Raw genomic sequence first — 15383 nt, 5'->3', positions numbered from 1 at the left:
GGTAGACTTTTGGTTGAGTAATGTAACAGCTACCCTCGCGCCAGTGGCAACAGAATTTAGCTACACTTTTAATAGATCTTTTCTCATCTCAAAATACATTCATGCCAAATGCAGGGGGCCCTACTAACACCTCTCACACAACTGAAATGTAACAAGCCCAGAGTGAGTTGATACTCAGGCACATCTGATTGAGCAAAACATTCCTAGGGTAAAGGAAGTCACAAGGTCTTAAATATAATATAAAAGATGAGTTGACAAAATTACACACACACTTACTTGACGTGGTTCTGAGGTAAATCCTTTGGGCTTTTCTCCCTCCCTTCCCAATTTCTAATGTAAACATACATTTGTGTTGAATGTAAAGAAGGTTATAAAAGAAAAGCTTGCAGAGAGAAGTACTTTGAGACAAAACAAACCACAATCAGTTTCCTTATTATGAACAGTATGCTGCTCATAACCACACAGCATCAACTCAGCAAAAACAAGCCAGTGGTTTCTTACCAATCTTCACGTACAGCAATTCTGAGACTGCCAAAGTTAACTGCAAATAATTTCGCCAGACATTCTTTCAGTATCACAATATGACACGTCTTGTAAGTTAACTAGAAATTAAATATTTGTTAAATCTGAGCTAGATTCATGACTTGAGCAGATAAATGGTAAGAGCAAACATTTTCCTAATTTGCCAAGAAATGACTGTTGTTCTGTTATTTCTCCACAGACAGACCTATTTTATGTCCACCCTGTACACTGAGCAAGTCAGGAGCTTGTGGAAAACACAGCATATGATCATGTAATTAAAGACTATATGATAGTGCAGGTGCACAAGAGGGCAGAATGAATGGTTGCAAGTGTTCCATCTGGCATTATTTTACCTTTGAGTGCTTGACTTTGCAACCTAAATCGTGTTCTTTTAAGGTTTTTTGTGCTTGTAATTTCCTAGGTTTTTTTATGGGAGAAAAAAGGTAAAACCAACATTTTGCTACATACAACTGTAACAATGCTCAAATCCATGCACCATAATGGTTTAAATACTGAAACTTAACCACCATAGCCCAAGCTTGCTTGAGCAAGATACACTAGCTGGCAGCAGGAGACTGTAGTTATCTCATTGAAGATGATGCATCTCAATGGTACTACTTTTTGGGTCTGGGGAAGGAAGACTAACCCAGTTATCTCTCTCCTCCCTGGGAGTGGGGAGCTCCTGGCCATGACCCCTAGGAAAGAGGGCATGGGTTCCTGGGACCAGGTGCTGGTCCAGGATATTTGGGGCAGCTTAGCCTGGCTCTTTCCCATCAGCTCCCCTGCTATTACTGTTCTGGCAGCTCCCAGGCATTTCCAGCACAGTGGGTGCTGTTTCTGCATTGGCAGCAGTATGGGCCCAGACTTAAAATGTTCACGTATTCAGTTATTTTGGCATGTTGCTATAATTTTCCTGAGCAATGCAAGTGACAAAAGGGAAAAGGCGATTTTCAAAAGTTTCTCATAGCAAAACCTAAAAAGACAAAGAACAGCACTTTTCTATCCAGAAGGTTTTCTCTTCCCAGCTCCCAACAAATTTCAGAGGCCTACCGCAAACAATCAACGAAGTTAGAGCTTCTCAAAAACTGGGTTGCAAAAATCTTTTATAATGAAAGTGTTAGGCAGCCTAAATATATGGTGCATTCAGCTCTACCCATAAATTATTTTGTACTGGTTTTGTTGTACTTACGATGTTTGGGTTTTTTTAAAGATACAGACAAAATGCCTAGAACACTTGCTAATCCCAAACTTATTTTCAATGTTTTCATTTTTGCCTCTACCTATTCCAATAAATTATTCTTGGAATGATCCTTATACTGTAAAGAGAAATGACTACAGTATATATATTGTATGGTTTTTATACCATGTTACCATTTTTCTTCTATTTTAGATGAAAGCACCAATATTAAGCATATTAATTCATTCCGAACACCACCACACGTAAAATATGGGTTTTGACTGCTTGATCAAAGCTTGCATGAGCAAGAAATTGTCTTTTGTCTCCAAAGCACATATTAAAATTTTCAAATCAAATGCCAAACTCCTCTAAAACCCTACAAATCTTATTATTCTCTTACATTCCAGGTATTTTCCATTTATACCAATTCTGTGGTTTAACTTATGCCTATATAGGGACTGTGTAGTAACAAGCCAACTAAGAGGTTCTTTTCATAACTAAGATCCCAACGGCATAAGGTACTTTTTAAGTAAAGAAATTCCATTTAATAAATAGGGACAAAGTCTTTAACAATATGGAAAAAAGGGCAAGCAGTACATTAAATATATACTGTTAAGTTGGGAGGTGTAAAGAACACTGAGAGCTGAGCAATAATGCAAATTACATTAGAAATAAGGTCCGGACACATGGGAATCAACCTGGAAAAATACAAGCTAGTATTATACAGTACATCTAGGGGAAAATAATGCTGCATGTTAAATGAAAGAGAGAAACTTGCAAGGTAATGGTGAGAGAAGATCTAAGAGATGTAGTGGATTGGATGAGAGCTTGCAGTGTAATAAATGGTGTGAGAGGAAAGGTAAAAGAAATTTAAGACTACATATGAAAGAAGCATCACTTCTTAGACTAAGGAAGTGAAAGTTGGAGTTTCCACTATTTCCCTTGGGAAGCTATTCCACAATCTGTATCATGGTGCAATTAAAAAGTGCTTAAGCGAAGACCTCCGTAGATAAGAATTCACCTATAAATGTGGAAGCTCCAGCATAGCAGTGGGGAGCACTAGCTACTTGTTGCACAGAGGTGGGCGATCACCCTGCATTCTCTCCCCCAACCTACCTCAAAGATACGGACTTGTCAGTGAGGCTACACCCAACCCTGACACAGCACAGGGACCAGCCCTGCCCCAGAAACCCAGGGAGTCCTGTCTCTCCATACCAGGGGCATCAGGTGTGGGCAGGCACACAGCCTCGCAGGATCCAAGTGTAGGGGGGCTTAATTTTGGGGGATCCAGGTGTGAAAAAGGTTCTGGGTGGAGCAATCTGGGTGTGGGCAGCTCAGTGGGGGGTCGGGGTGCAGGGGGATCTGGATGCACAGGGGCTCGTTGGGGGATTCTGGGTGTAGGGGCAATGAAATTCTCCAAGGAGGGGGGTTCAGGTGAAGATGGTTGAGGTTCAGCTGTGGGAGAGCGGAGGTCATGGTGTGTGGAGCTCAGCAGGGGGGGGTCTGTGTGCTGGGAAAGTGGGGCTTGGTGAGGTGGGGTCCAGGTGCGGGGGTGTTCTCATTGGGATGGAGGTTTGAGTGCAGGGGGCTCAGTGGGGAATGGTCTGGATGCAGGGGTGGGGATCCGGGTGCAAGGGGGGGTTCAGGTGCGAGGGGGTGGGATTTGGCGAGAGGTCTGGCGGCAGAGGGCTGCAGATTCAGGGGATGAGACTCTTCTGGGGGCAAGGGATCTGGATGCACAGGGGTTGGGCATCCAACCCCTTGGGGGAGCAGGAAGATGAGGGGGAGGAGTGCGGAGATTCCTGCAACCGGGGGAGGTTTCTGGGAGTGGGTCTGACTCAGCCCTGGCCCCAGCTGCTCCTTGCAGGGGAAGAGAAAGTCCCATCTTTCCACACCCCCAGCCCAGACAGGTATGAGCCGCTGGCTGGAGCATCCCCAGACCCGCCTCTCCCCCCCTTCCCTGGTGATTTACCTCTCCACTGGCTGCTCCAGGTGCCTGAAACATTGTGAAGTGGCACAGAATTCCTCCAGGAGTAATATTTAGAATTGGAAATACTGAGGTGATGTTAAATACTGTGAATTGTTTTCAGGTGGTAGGCAATTACTGCCACTGAATAGGATGCTGGGACCTTCATTGCCAGAAAGGTGTTGACAATTAGGAGGGAACCACAAATCCTCCCTGCCCCCACCCCAACATTTAAGGGGCTGAAAGGATTGATCCTTGAGGAAAGATTAAACTAGATGCATAGCTTGGCCTATTGATAACAAAGACAAGGAGGGAGAAGTGTGGCAAGTTAAAGAGCTAAAGCCTACCAGCATTTGAAGAGTGACTACCAACAAGTTAACTCACTTATTTAGGGTATTCCAAAGGGGTATAACTGAATACTGGGAACAGCCAGGTGAAAATAAAATACAGACGGAATATCAGTTAAGAGTTAAGGAGATAATGAGATTGTGGAATAGCTTCCCAAGGGAACTAGTGGAAACTCCAACTACACAGGATCAGATGCTCAAGTGCACTCAGTGGGATTCACTCTACAGAGCAGATGAGGTTTTAAAGCTTTAGTACCGTACTGCTTCCCTACAGAGAGAAACAAGATGATACAATGAGGATTTCTTTCTCTCTCTCTCCCCCCCCCCACCACATTTTATGGGCTCAATCCTGACAAGAGATTAATGCAGTGTTTCACAAAAGTGAGAAGGCAAGGGCAGAGGATGCCAAAGCAGGAACATTTGGTCCTTTGGAGAACTTTCTACAGTTTCGAGTGATTGGCTGTTGGTCCTATGCCTCCCCTTTCCTTTCCCAATCAGTGTCTTTACCTCAGCATCACTCTACTTACCCCCTTCTCCATTTCCCTGCCCCCCCCACGTTCCTTCCCCCTCAATGACCCCTCTCCTTCCCCTTCAGCTTCTTCACTCTTTAGAAAAGCGACTAACAAAGATAAATGTAAAGGACACAGTGAAAATGATCTTCAAAAGCATTGTCAAATGCACAGACTGGAGGGGAAAATGTATTTAGTTCAGTCTTTCAGTTTCAGATATCTTAGGAGTTGAACAATATCAGGAGAAAAATGTTCTGGACTGAATTAAGTTTACCATTTCAAGCAAAGATAGCCACTACTCTTTCTGCTAAAAGGATGTCCCTTTTGAATACCTCAGACCCCATATTATTGGAATAGTTACAGTCTGGTGCATACTCAACTCTAACTATGGTATATTTAGAAATCTATGATTATTCCCTGGAAGTTAAAAGCAAAATAAGCGTAATAATTTTGTAGATGGTGTCACATATACTATTGAAGAGTGCAGGAAAGTAGAACTTTGTAAGGGTTAAGTCAAGTCTCTTCCTAGAAATTCTTACAGTTCCCTTAAATATGCATCATGACAGAACCCCAGGATTAGGTGTTAAATAAATTAAACTGCTTCCCTACCTATATAGCACACTATTGTACTATCAAATTCTCTCTTTAGTACTAGAAACATGCTTACTTCACCCCTATGGCTAGGCTCCCCTATCCTGCAACAGCTGAATTCCCAATACCAACTAATTCCCCTTCTTGCTCAGTTTATTTGGGGCATTCAGTACAAAATACCACTATTGCTATTTTGTTACCACATATTTTCAGATCTTTAAACTAATATTTTTTTCTCATTAGCAAGCAAACCTCCTCAAAGAAGATCAGGACCACTGATCAATGGTGAATCACAGGTTTGCGTCCTAAATTTAATTAATCTGGGGGAAAAGTTTGAGACATGATAATCTGAACTTCGATTCTTAAAGTACTTTTGTTTTACCAGCCCTCCTCTCTTGCAAACATAATGTTTTCAGTCTAGGAGCAGATTCACTTTGCAGTAAGTCAAGGTTGTTTCTTAATCGGATGGAAGGATCAACGCTGAGCAACATGGCACTCTCCAAATACAATGTGTGAAAAGTATTGTCTCAACGGCATTCCAAGCCCCTGCTAGACTGGGGAGCTAAAGATCAGGAAAAGTAAACCCTGGTTTGCTCCAGGCAAATGAAAAATGCCAACAATCAACTTTGTTTTAGTAATGTTTGAAAAGCACAATCCCTTTGAGCACCCCATATTGAAAATCCCATATTTAGATGGGAGTCATTTAAGAGAGACAACCTTATGTGAATCTATCTTTTCTGGCACTTATCTGTTGCAACAGATAGGCATAATTAGCACAGTTCATAGTGCAGTAGATTCTGTGAATCTACTTCAAGCTACTTGGGTGAATGTTTGATGTCAAAGCCAGTGCAACACCGGAGGACTATGAAATTACTCTGGATTTACACATTGAACAAAGTCTGGCTTAATATGCATGACCATTTAAAAAGTTATTTTATTTTCTAATACCAGACACATGGCTGGCATAAACTCTCTCTCCCTCTTTCCCCCTACTAGTATATTAGATTGTGTATTTTTGCAACAAACTCATACTCCCATTTCTTAACCAAGCAAAATGTATTAAATAAATAAGAGAGCACTATCAGTAGAAATGTTTTGCCATAGTCAAATATGCAGCATAACTATTGTAAGAATCTTTTTCCTCTTAAAATGTAGATACAGAAGCTTAAAAAAAGAGTGCTTACCGTAGGTGAGAATGTACAGTGGTTTTCCATTAGTGTCCATAGTGGTTAGGCAAGGAGCTTTTGGCGAAATGGTCCCCCATCGCTGCAATGCTGCTTCCAGAGAAGGTGGCCAATTTGTAACCACACCCAATTGTTCCCCACGCATAGCCAACATCTGAGCTCCCTCTGGCTTTGGTTGGTTTGGATCCGGCTGTTGAACTTATTTGAAAACAACAAAACAAAAACAACAGTTACTATATAAATTCTATGCCTTGTTTATGCCCATGTCACCAAGAGAATAAGTTACTTTTGTAAAATAGCCTGAAAATAAAATGTTAGTAACATGTGGAGACTACTGTGCCCAGTTTCATAAACCCCAAGTACTGCGCCTATATGAATAAGATGTGGAGAAGTTTAGTGAGTTAACTCTTAACTTTCCTACAATTGAGATGAAGCAATTAATAAATGGATCTATGGAAAGCATCATCCAAAATCCTTATGTAATTTCTTTTTCTGATATTTGTACTGTAAGCATAAGCAGCATGCATAAATAAAGTCACAAAAATAAAATTTGTTCTTCAAGGAAAGACAAATTCTAGAGCTATTCAAAAGTCACATCAAGGTAACTTTTTCATTTAAGAAGAGATGGAAAATTTTCATTTTTCCTTGATTAAAAAATATAATAGCAAGGTGGAACTATTGGTAAATTGGTAAATGGTACATTGATTTAAGTTATATAGTATTGTACTGCTTTGCTATATGCTTTTATTAAAATAATGTGACTTGCCACAGTATGGCAAGACATCATGGTCAGCAAGCTTGTTTTTTTAAAAACAATCGCGTAGTTGTTATTCACTTTATTATTGTCTCTACTGCATTTCAAGCTATCATTTTCAATTATTTTATTAACAGATATGTAACATGTGCATCCCCCTTCACTCCTCCTCCTCCATAGACTAGGTCTTTCCGACTGACCCAGATGCGTGAAAGGAAAAGACATAGCACACAGTAAATACTCTTAGAACAGAGTTTTTTCCTCCACTCTCTTTCATACACAAAGTGACCTCATTCTAAGCAGAGGTTCACTCTAATCAGTACTACAAGTTGGGCAAACAAGGTGGAACTTTGATTTTACTCAGTGCATCCAAGTTCACTGTAAGTAGGTCCCACTGCATTACTGCTCTCTCAACTAGCTGGGACGTGCCTACTAGAAAGTAGCAGTCCAAGACAAATAAGGAAACATTTAATCCAGTGTTAATTAGATTCCAAAACCTTTTGAAAAACAGTCATTTTACCTTCTAACAATTCCTCAAAGTCATCTACAAAGAACTCTCGTAATGGTGGTCGTTTGGGTCGTTTTAGGGTATTGACCAGCTGTTGAATCTTTGCTGACACTCTGCTGCTCACTGGTACTCCTGCAGAATAGGGATCAATGGAGATATCAGTAGACTGCTAAGCTGCACGCCACCAGATGTCGGAGGGGTGAGGGGGGAGGAAAAAAAGGCTAGAACTGCAATGCCACCACAGCGACCGTTTCATGCCGTACTGTGACTCAGCAGAATGTATTCAACATTAAGACATTTAGATCATGGTTTCAAAATGAACAGTGAAGTTTGGTTTAAAAAACAAACACAGAAACCCAAAACAAACAACACAGCAGTTTCAGAAAGTGAGTTAGTTAACGTTAGGGGGGAAATAGCACGTGGGCTTTGGGGGAGAGGAGCACAGTGAAGAAACATTCCCTGGCAATATATTTTTTTCAAAGAGCTTAAAGCAGTCTTTGAGGTGACTTTGGTGATGGCTTGAGAGGAGACAGAAATCCAAGCACAGGCTTCTCTCTCAGCCACTAGGGTCACACCAAAGCTGCATGACTAGAGAGCTTTCGTCACACTGCAACTGAGACTACAGATTCAGTCAGCAAGGGAAGCTGGTCACAGGTTTTTATCTTGTCATTCATTTTGGGCTGCCTCTCACACAGTAGCAGATTTCTGTCCTGGGCCCTATCCTTCCCCACCCTGTAGCTGTTCACATTGTCACGTTACTTCATTGTAATGGACACTGTAATCCTGGAACAACCCTATAGTGAATTCCATTGGCCAGTAGATAAGGATGTTTTAATAGCAATCTCAAGAAGTTACCATATGTGTTTATACAGCACCTAGCCAAACAGGATTCTGATTGGGGCCCTTGGGTACCTACTATATATTCCTATAAAGTTCTTTCCTCCTTACTCATGCTGGATAGAGCACATCACATGATATCTGCTCCCGAGTTCAAGCCTCTAACAGCATTGCAGAAATATCACCTTCCTTTCTTTTCTCCCAAGCTAGCAACATTTTTACCACATTAGAGCAGTGGTTGTTTCTATAGTTGAAGACAAGTGTACGTAAGATACTGTAGGTCTTAAAAGTCCCATCTTGGTTGCAATTTTATGTAATTTGTTTTAGAAAAGAGGAGCAATAAATATGGAAGGTTTTACAAATAACTGTTTTTCAAAAAAATATTATTCAGAAAACAAAAACTTTGCCCAAACGTCACCTTAAGATGTAGCCCTATTGATACATCATATACTCTGTCATTTGAAAACAGAAGAGCTTCATACAATACCTAGTTTAGTTTTAGTTACACATCATTATTAAGTGAGATATAGAGAGATTCGCTGTTTTATTTTATTGAACTTTGGCAAATACCAGTTTTTTCTATAGGGAATCTGCTCCACTAATTAAGAAACATTTATTCATGCTGAGTATTGGCTTCACATATGCCAGTTTATTTTAAGACTCAAAGATGCTGTAACTGTGCTTGTACGTGCTCTTCAGTGAAATGTGGCCAAAAGAAACAAAAGGCAGATGTGTACAGTAAACCACAAAAAAGGGGTAAGTTACAATGTTAAAGAAAGCAATTGCTTTGTGACATACCATCACCAGTTTCCATAAGTTCAGCATTGCCATATTTTGGTGCCACCCTTGCTGTGGATCCTTGTGGTCTTTCTACTTGTATTGAGTGTTCTGAGGTGTAAGTAGTAACATCTGGAGGGGCAGAATGATTTTCTGTGAAAAATAAGTTAGAAGGTTTAACCAGGTTCCTCTAGATTTGAAATGAGGGAAAGAAGGGAGTGGGTGAGAAAAAGAGAGATTCCACTAATGTTCTTCTTACATCAGACCTGAAAAGCTGTTAAAATTAATCTATTCACAAGTTGTAAAGCACAATTATATCCAACATGGTTTTAATATTTGAAATTTTCACGGACAAAAAAAGGAGTTGTGTATTTAAAGGCATGAGAGCCACATAAATACAGATTTGAATCATAAAGGTTTTTTTTACTCCTCTCCTTTCCCTTCCCCACCCCCACCTTTAATTTTATTTTAGTTTAATTTCCTATGGCCAAATCTAGTTAGAAATCGACCCAGACACATACATTTCTGATAGATTAAGGTACCAAGATTTCAAAATAGAAAAAAGCTACAATATGTTAAGTTCTAGCACTTGCAATTGCCAATGCAAATCAACAATAAATGCACTGCTTAAAATTTAAGTTTTAGTTCAAAGAGAACAATTTACTGTTATATCAAGATTTCTGAAGTCACGGTACTATTGGAAATTGGATCTAGAGGAAGGAAATAAAATGTAATGTTCATGTTTCTTTACAGTCTGCCTGGACACTTTTCTTGCTTACTACTTGGCTATTTTTAAACAGAGCTATTTCAGTTCTCCACATAACACAGTTCTCCAAGAAGGCAAACATGATTTGGTGATCTGACTCATGATGTCACTAAACTATTCAATACCACTAATCTTCCTCTTTCTCAGCTTGGTATTAAGCATGTATCCACAGTTTAAAACATCTGAAAATAAAGTCTCACTCTGGATTACTTACAGATTTGTACTATGTTCACAGATTCTATATCATGAATTTTTCCAGGTTTTTAGCAGTGTTAAGCTTCCTCGAAACAAATACAATTAATGTTTAACAAGTTTTCTGTTTAATGACAATCACCCAGAACATTCCAGACAAATAAGTGAGGGCCTTATACTGTGTCCTGTGCCACTGAAGGCAAGAGGAATACATTCCATTCAGTGAGGATAGGAGCAGGCCCATTAAAGAGACAAGTAAATCAGATAATCTCATCAGACTTCAGTATTATTGAAGATTTATGTTTATACTAAATTTGTCTCACACACTTACAGCTTGCTTATTATATTAAAATGATTTCCCTTTGGAGCTTTGTGCAATGGACAGATTTGTTTCTCCTTTATTTCTGCTATTTGGATCCTAAACACTATCAATAACTACCATTTTTGATAACCTATGCTAAAAGCATATCCATTATTTGTGTACTACATTATGGTTTTTTTAACCATGAATTAGTATAAAATAGGATACTTTAATTCAGTGAAAAGAAAAGGAGTACTTGTGGCACCTTAGAGACTAACAAATTTATTAGAGCATAAGCTTTCGTGAGCTACAGCTCACTTCATCGGAAAAGCTTATGCTCTAATAAATTTGTTAGTCTCTAAGGTGCCACAAGTACTCCTTTTCTTTTTGTGAATACAGACTAACACGGCTGCTACTCTGAAACCTTTAATTCAGTGGTGGGCAACCTGCGGCCCACACACAGTCCGTCAGGGTACTCCGCTGGTGGGCTGTGATACATTTTGTTTACGTTGTTTAAGTGGCACATCTACTGGGATGCCAGGTCAGGTCTGCAGATGGGATGCCGCCGCCCCTTTAGAAGGGAGTCACCAACCACCATCATCCTTCATTTTCTCTTCGGAGTGGTGGCTACAATCCTCCAAGCCTTGGGGAGTACATGGCTTTGGGGAGATTCCTCATCCCTTGTTGCCAGGGCAGCATACCAGTTTTTTTATCTCTCTGGATGGTGGGTTGGGAGCAGGGGTGGAGCTGCTTGCTGCCAGAGGTAGCCAGCATCCAGGTTCCTCCTTGTGAAGGAGCAGTTCCTTCCTCCCAAAATGCAATGAAAGTATTCCTGTATCCGGGAGCCTCAAAACGTTCTGTACATTTTAATATTTGTGCATTTCAAAAAGTAGGAAGGCATGTGCTACCAATGCAAATAGCTAATCTCCGTTGTAAGAGATGTCTATTATGAATGCTTCTTATTTGAGCATAAGAGACCAAGATATCCTTAGATATCTTTAGATAGCTTAGATACTCTTAATGGTAGACATGACATAATTGCTATGAGCCACCATAAGGATGAGCATAGCTGAGTTTGTTTCAGGACAAGATGGGATGACTTGTTAATCTAGCCCACCTCTGAGAGAATTGTCTTGCATCCTGCACATGTCCAGTTAGTGATGTGATTCTGATTCAGTCCATCCCTATAACTTGATTGAAACAGGCAGCTGAATATGTTATGCATGTGACCACCTGAATGCATAACAGCTTGCACAGCACAAGAGTGTTTACGCTACTGTCTCAATATAACTTCATTTTAGTTATCTCATCCATTACTTATATTTTTGATGCAATTTTTGGCCTTGCTTGTTAAATGTCAGCTTTTTATAGGCCTGGCTGATTTTTCTATCAACAAAATAAATAAAAAGGATAGAAGTTTTATCCTTTGCTTTTTATTTATAAGGAAGAGCTGCTATATAAATGGGAAAGAATATTGTGATTAGGAAAATAATTATGTTTATTTGTGGGCAGCCAACTTTGTGGGCAGCCAATCCTAGCACTTGAAAGTAATGATGGAACAAGCCACGGGCAACCTTATATCACATTTAATCATTTCCCTGCCATTGTAGGGGCCCTGAGCATTGGTGCACCTCAGTCCATCCATTTCTCTGCCTGTGGCACATAACAATCCAGTCTCCTATGGGCCTCATTTACTTTAGTCTCATTTCCATTGTTGGGTTTAGCGTGCTGGTGTTGGTGGCCTGTAATATACAGGAGATCAGACTAGATGATATTGTGGTCCCTTCTGGCTTTAAATTCTTATGTTTCTATAAGCTCCTTGATAAAAGAGGGCTCCCATAGAGTGGCCTACCTGGAGGAACATGTCTGCATCCCTGACTCCCACTCTGCAATCTAGGCTGGCTACAAACTGCTAGCTTTCTCATATACAAGAAGGACATTGAGGTCTTGCTTTCCAAACTGCTCCCCAGTCTGTTTAAGAGATGACTTACAATGGTTCTCTCTCTAATTGTACTTGTCACTGACTAGAATGACAAAGTGTAATTTTTGTGGGTGCCAGTGCTCAGCACATTTGAGAGTCAGGCCCGGAGAAACTATGATTCTGTAGACAGAAGGAAGGCAGTTAGCTGCCACATTAGTCAATGAAACAGTTTTTATTCTGATAAGAGTATCTCGGTTATACTACTGAAACATGCTGGGCAATAGCTGCTCAGTCTTCAAATTAGCTAACATGAAGCACTGTTTGAGCTTCTGAGTTAAGAGTTCATCCAACAAAAATGCATATTTGCATCACATCCTCTTTTTTGTCTCTTTCGATCTTCTCGCATTATAAGATCACAGACTGAACAGCTGCTTCTAGTTAAGACCACAGACATTTCTGCCACTGGAATGGTACACTCTACATCATTTTGCTAAGTGAAGGAGAAATGGCAACACAATGCAAATTCATTTAAGGAGGGATTGTAGCATACTGACACAGTCCCACATTTGGGGAGAGGAGGAAGGGTGGAGGAATACTATCTCTATGGAACTCACCATTACCATTGTGTGTTAGGTAATCACAATGCTTCATGAGCTCTGGGGAGCACATCTGCTGCACTACCCTCTGACAAGCCAACTCTGCTAGTTGGCATGGAAGGGAATTTGGGGGCATGGCTGTACCCCCTTCCCAGTTATTTGAGTTCTTCCTGTAGCACCTACATAGGGTCTAAGTAGTGTGGAGAGCCATGAACTGGCCCTCTATCATGTGTGAATTTGCCCATTCTAACACAGACTTAAGGTTGGCACATGTGGCAGACATGTTTTGCCAGATGTTCATATATTAATTTGATTAGAAACCTGTATAACCTTTACTTCAGAAAGAAGACTTTGATTTTCAATTGAAAACACATTTAAGGCATACAAAGGTAGGATTTTAAGCTTCTACAGGACAAATATTCTGTATTTATAGAGATATTTATCTTTTAGTCAATGCCATTTTTAGCTTACAATCAAAAGTCCTGCCTCAGAAAGAGAGCATCCTCTGTAGCTAACATTCCATTTAATAAAAATGTGTTGGGAGATGGAAATTCCCCCTTTTGATTTACTTGTGTCAATGGCAGCACAATATCTTCAGTATAAATTTGGCTTTTTTGAACTAAGCACCTTGTTTCCTTAGTGTATTATATTTAGAGACTTCTTGGCCATGTGACACATTCACCTGCATGCAAGTCTATTTTCAGTTATCCTTTCCCAAAATATTTACCACCACATACATTTTAAAGTCAGCCCATGTGTATAACACAATAGCTGTTTTAAAGAGATACATAACATGCAACTGCACTAGGCACACCTGAAGCTTAAGAAATCCAATCCCTTACATATGATAGACATGAATTTATTGTATAATAAAATGTTACGAGACTTCCTATTCTACCATTTACTGTATTGTTGAACACATTCCATTTACTACACTAACTGCTTTTTAAACCACAATCGTTTGTGGACAGACAGGGATGGAAAAACATTTAGAGTCCTGTTCAAACTTGTTTGGAAAGGAAATGAGAGAATCCAAGCACTATAGATAAACTGATAAGAGTAGAATCTGGAGCTGATTTGCTCCTTCATTTGCCACGCTTCAAACCAGCTACGTAATTGGGTTAATAAGATGCATTTGGTGGCTGACTTCAACTTGACCATCCAAGGGCATGCCTACATGGCATCTTACATTCACACCCTGGCTCGCTGCACACTAAGTTGTAGTGTAGACAAACACTTAGGTATGAAGCACAATTGCTCAGGTTAGAAAGATGTGCCCCAGGCTATAAACTGGAAGAGCTGCTTGTTTTTTGCACATCTTACATTTTCAGAGCAACTTTTCCTTCACATGCTGTTTTGGATCTATAGAAGTTCAGCTGTGCTTCACAGGAATAAGAATGATACAGAATTTGTTTTTAAAAATGCAAGTTTATGTGGGTAGATGTTTCCCTGGGACCTGTGGAGAGGTCATAAGGGACCTGTTGTTTGCAGATGATGCAACTCTTGTGGTTCACATGATGCCCTACAACATTTTATTATCAAGTTCTCTGATTCATGCAAAATCTTTGGGTGAACAATAAGCTTGAAAAATACTGTTATCATGCTCCAAGGCTCTTCAGAACCAGTTCCAGATATCACTTTAGATGGTATTCGTCTGGATGCTGTTGACCAATTTTGCTACCTTGGCTTTACTGTTACCAGCAAAGTAGATCTTGATGCTGAGCTCACTAGTAGAATTGGCAAAGCAGCCAGGAACTTTGATCTTTTGCAAGACTGAGCCTGTAACAATAACAAATTGTCAACTAAAATGAAAATACTTATTTATGAGATGTGTTTTATACACACTTCTATATGGCTCAAACACAGACAACTTATGTCAAACATACCAAAAGACTGAACAGCTTTCATATCAGATGCTTGCGTAAAATTCTTCGAATAAGATGGCAAGACAAGGTGACAAATGTGGAAGTGTTAAATCATGCTGCTATGTCATTCATGGGAATGTTGATTTGTAAGAAAAGATTCAGATGGCCTGGACATGTCAAGTGAATGCCAGACTACAGGATCCCAAAGAGTGTGCTGAACTCTGAAGCTCGCGAAGGGTCTAGAAAAAGAGGCAGAGCACTGCACAGATTTTGGGATGCTTGCAAGAATCACTTCATATCCTTTGGAATCTCTGTAGATGACTGGGAAAGGAGGACAGAATGCCACTCTGGTTGACGGAGTCAGCCTGTAGATGGAGAGAGACATTGCGAAGTGGAAAGGATAAAGCTTTGAGGTAACTAGCATCAAAGGAGGAAAGAATCTGTTGCTTGGATTCAGAATATTGCTAGTGCCTGGGTGTACCCTACCTGTGGGCAGGACTGTCACTTGTGGATCAGACTCAGCAGCCATCGAAGAACTCCTTGGTGCATACACCCTGCTCCATAAAGAGC

At 40.3% G+C, this 15383-nt stretch overlaps 1 protein-coding gene across 10 annotated transcripts in view; it reads right to left on the bottom strand.

Moving 5' to 3' along the window:
- The window catches only part of DIP2C (disco interacting protein 2 homolog C), a 513143-nt gene that overhangs the window by 138552 nt on the left and 359208 nt on the right, over window positions 1-15383 (bottom strand). For 7 of the 10 annotated variants that reach the window (XM_038391694.2, XM_038391695.2, XM_043509594.1 and 4 more), the window contains 3 exons: window positions 9194-9325; window positions 7571-7690; window positions 6297-6494 (listed from right to left, as the gene is read on the bottom strand). In XM_038391694.2, coding sequence (XP_038247622.1) covers window positions 6297-6494; window positions 7571-7690; window positions 9194-9325 — 450 coding nt within the window. The remainder of the gene's footprint in view (window positions 1-6296; window positions 6495-7570; window positions 7691-9193; window positions 9326-15383) is intronic. The other 3 variants (XM_043509595.1, XM_043509596.1, XM_043509597.1) reach the window with 2 other exon arrangements.

The sequence above is a fragment of the Dermochelys coriacea genome, chromosome 2, assembly GCF_009764565.3.
Source record: "Dermochelys coriacea isolate rDerCor1 chromosome 2, rDerCor1.pri.v4, whole genome shotgun sequence".
In the NCBI taxonomy this organism is placed as follows: Eukaryota; Metazoa; Chordata; order Testudines; family Dermochelyidae; genus Dermochelys; species Dermochelys coriacea.
This window is presented reverse-complemented; position numbering and strand designations above follow the sequence as displayed.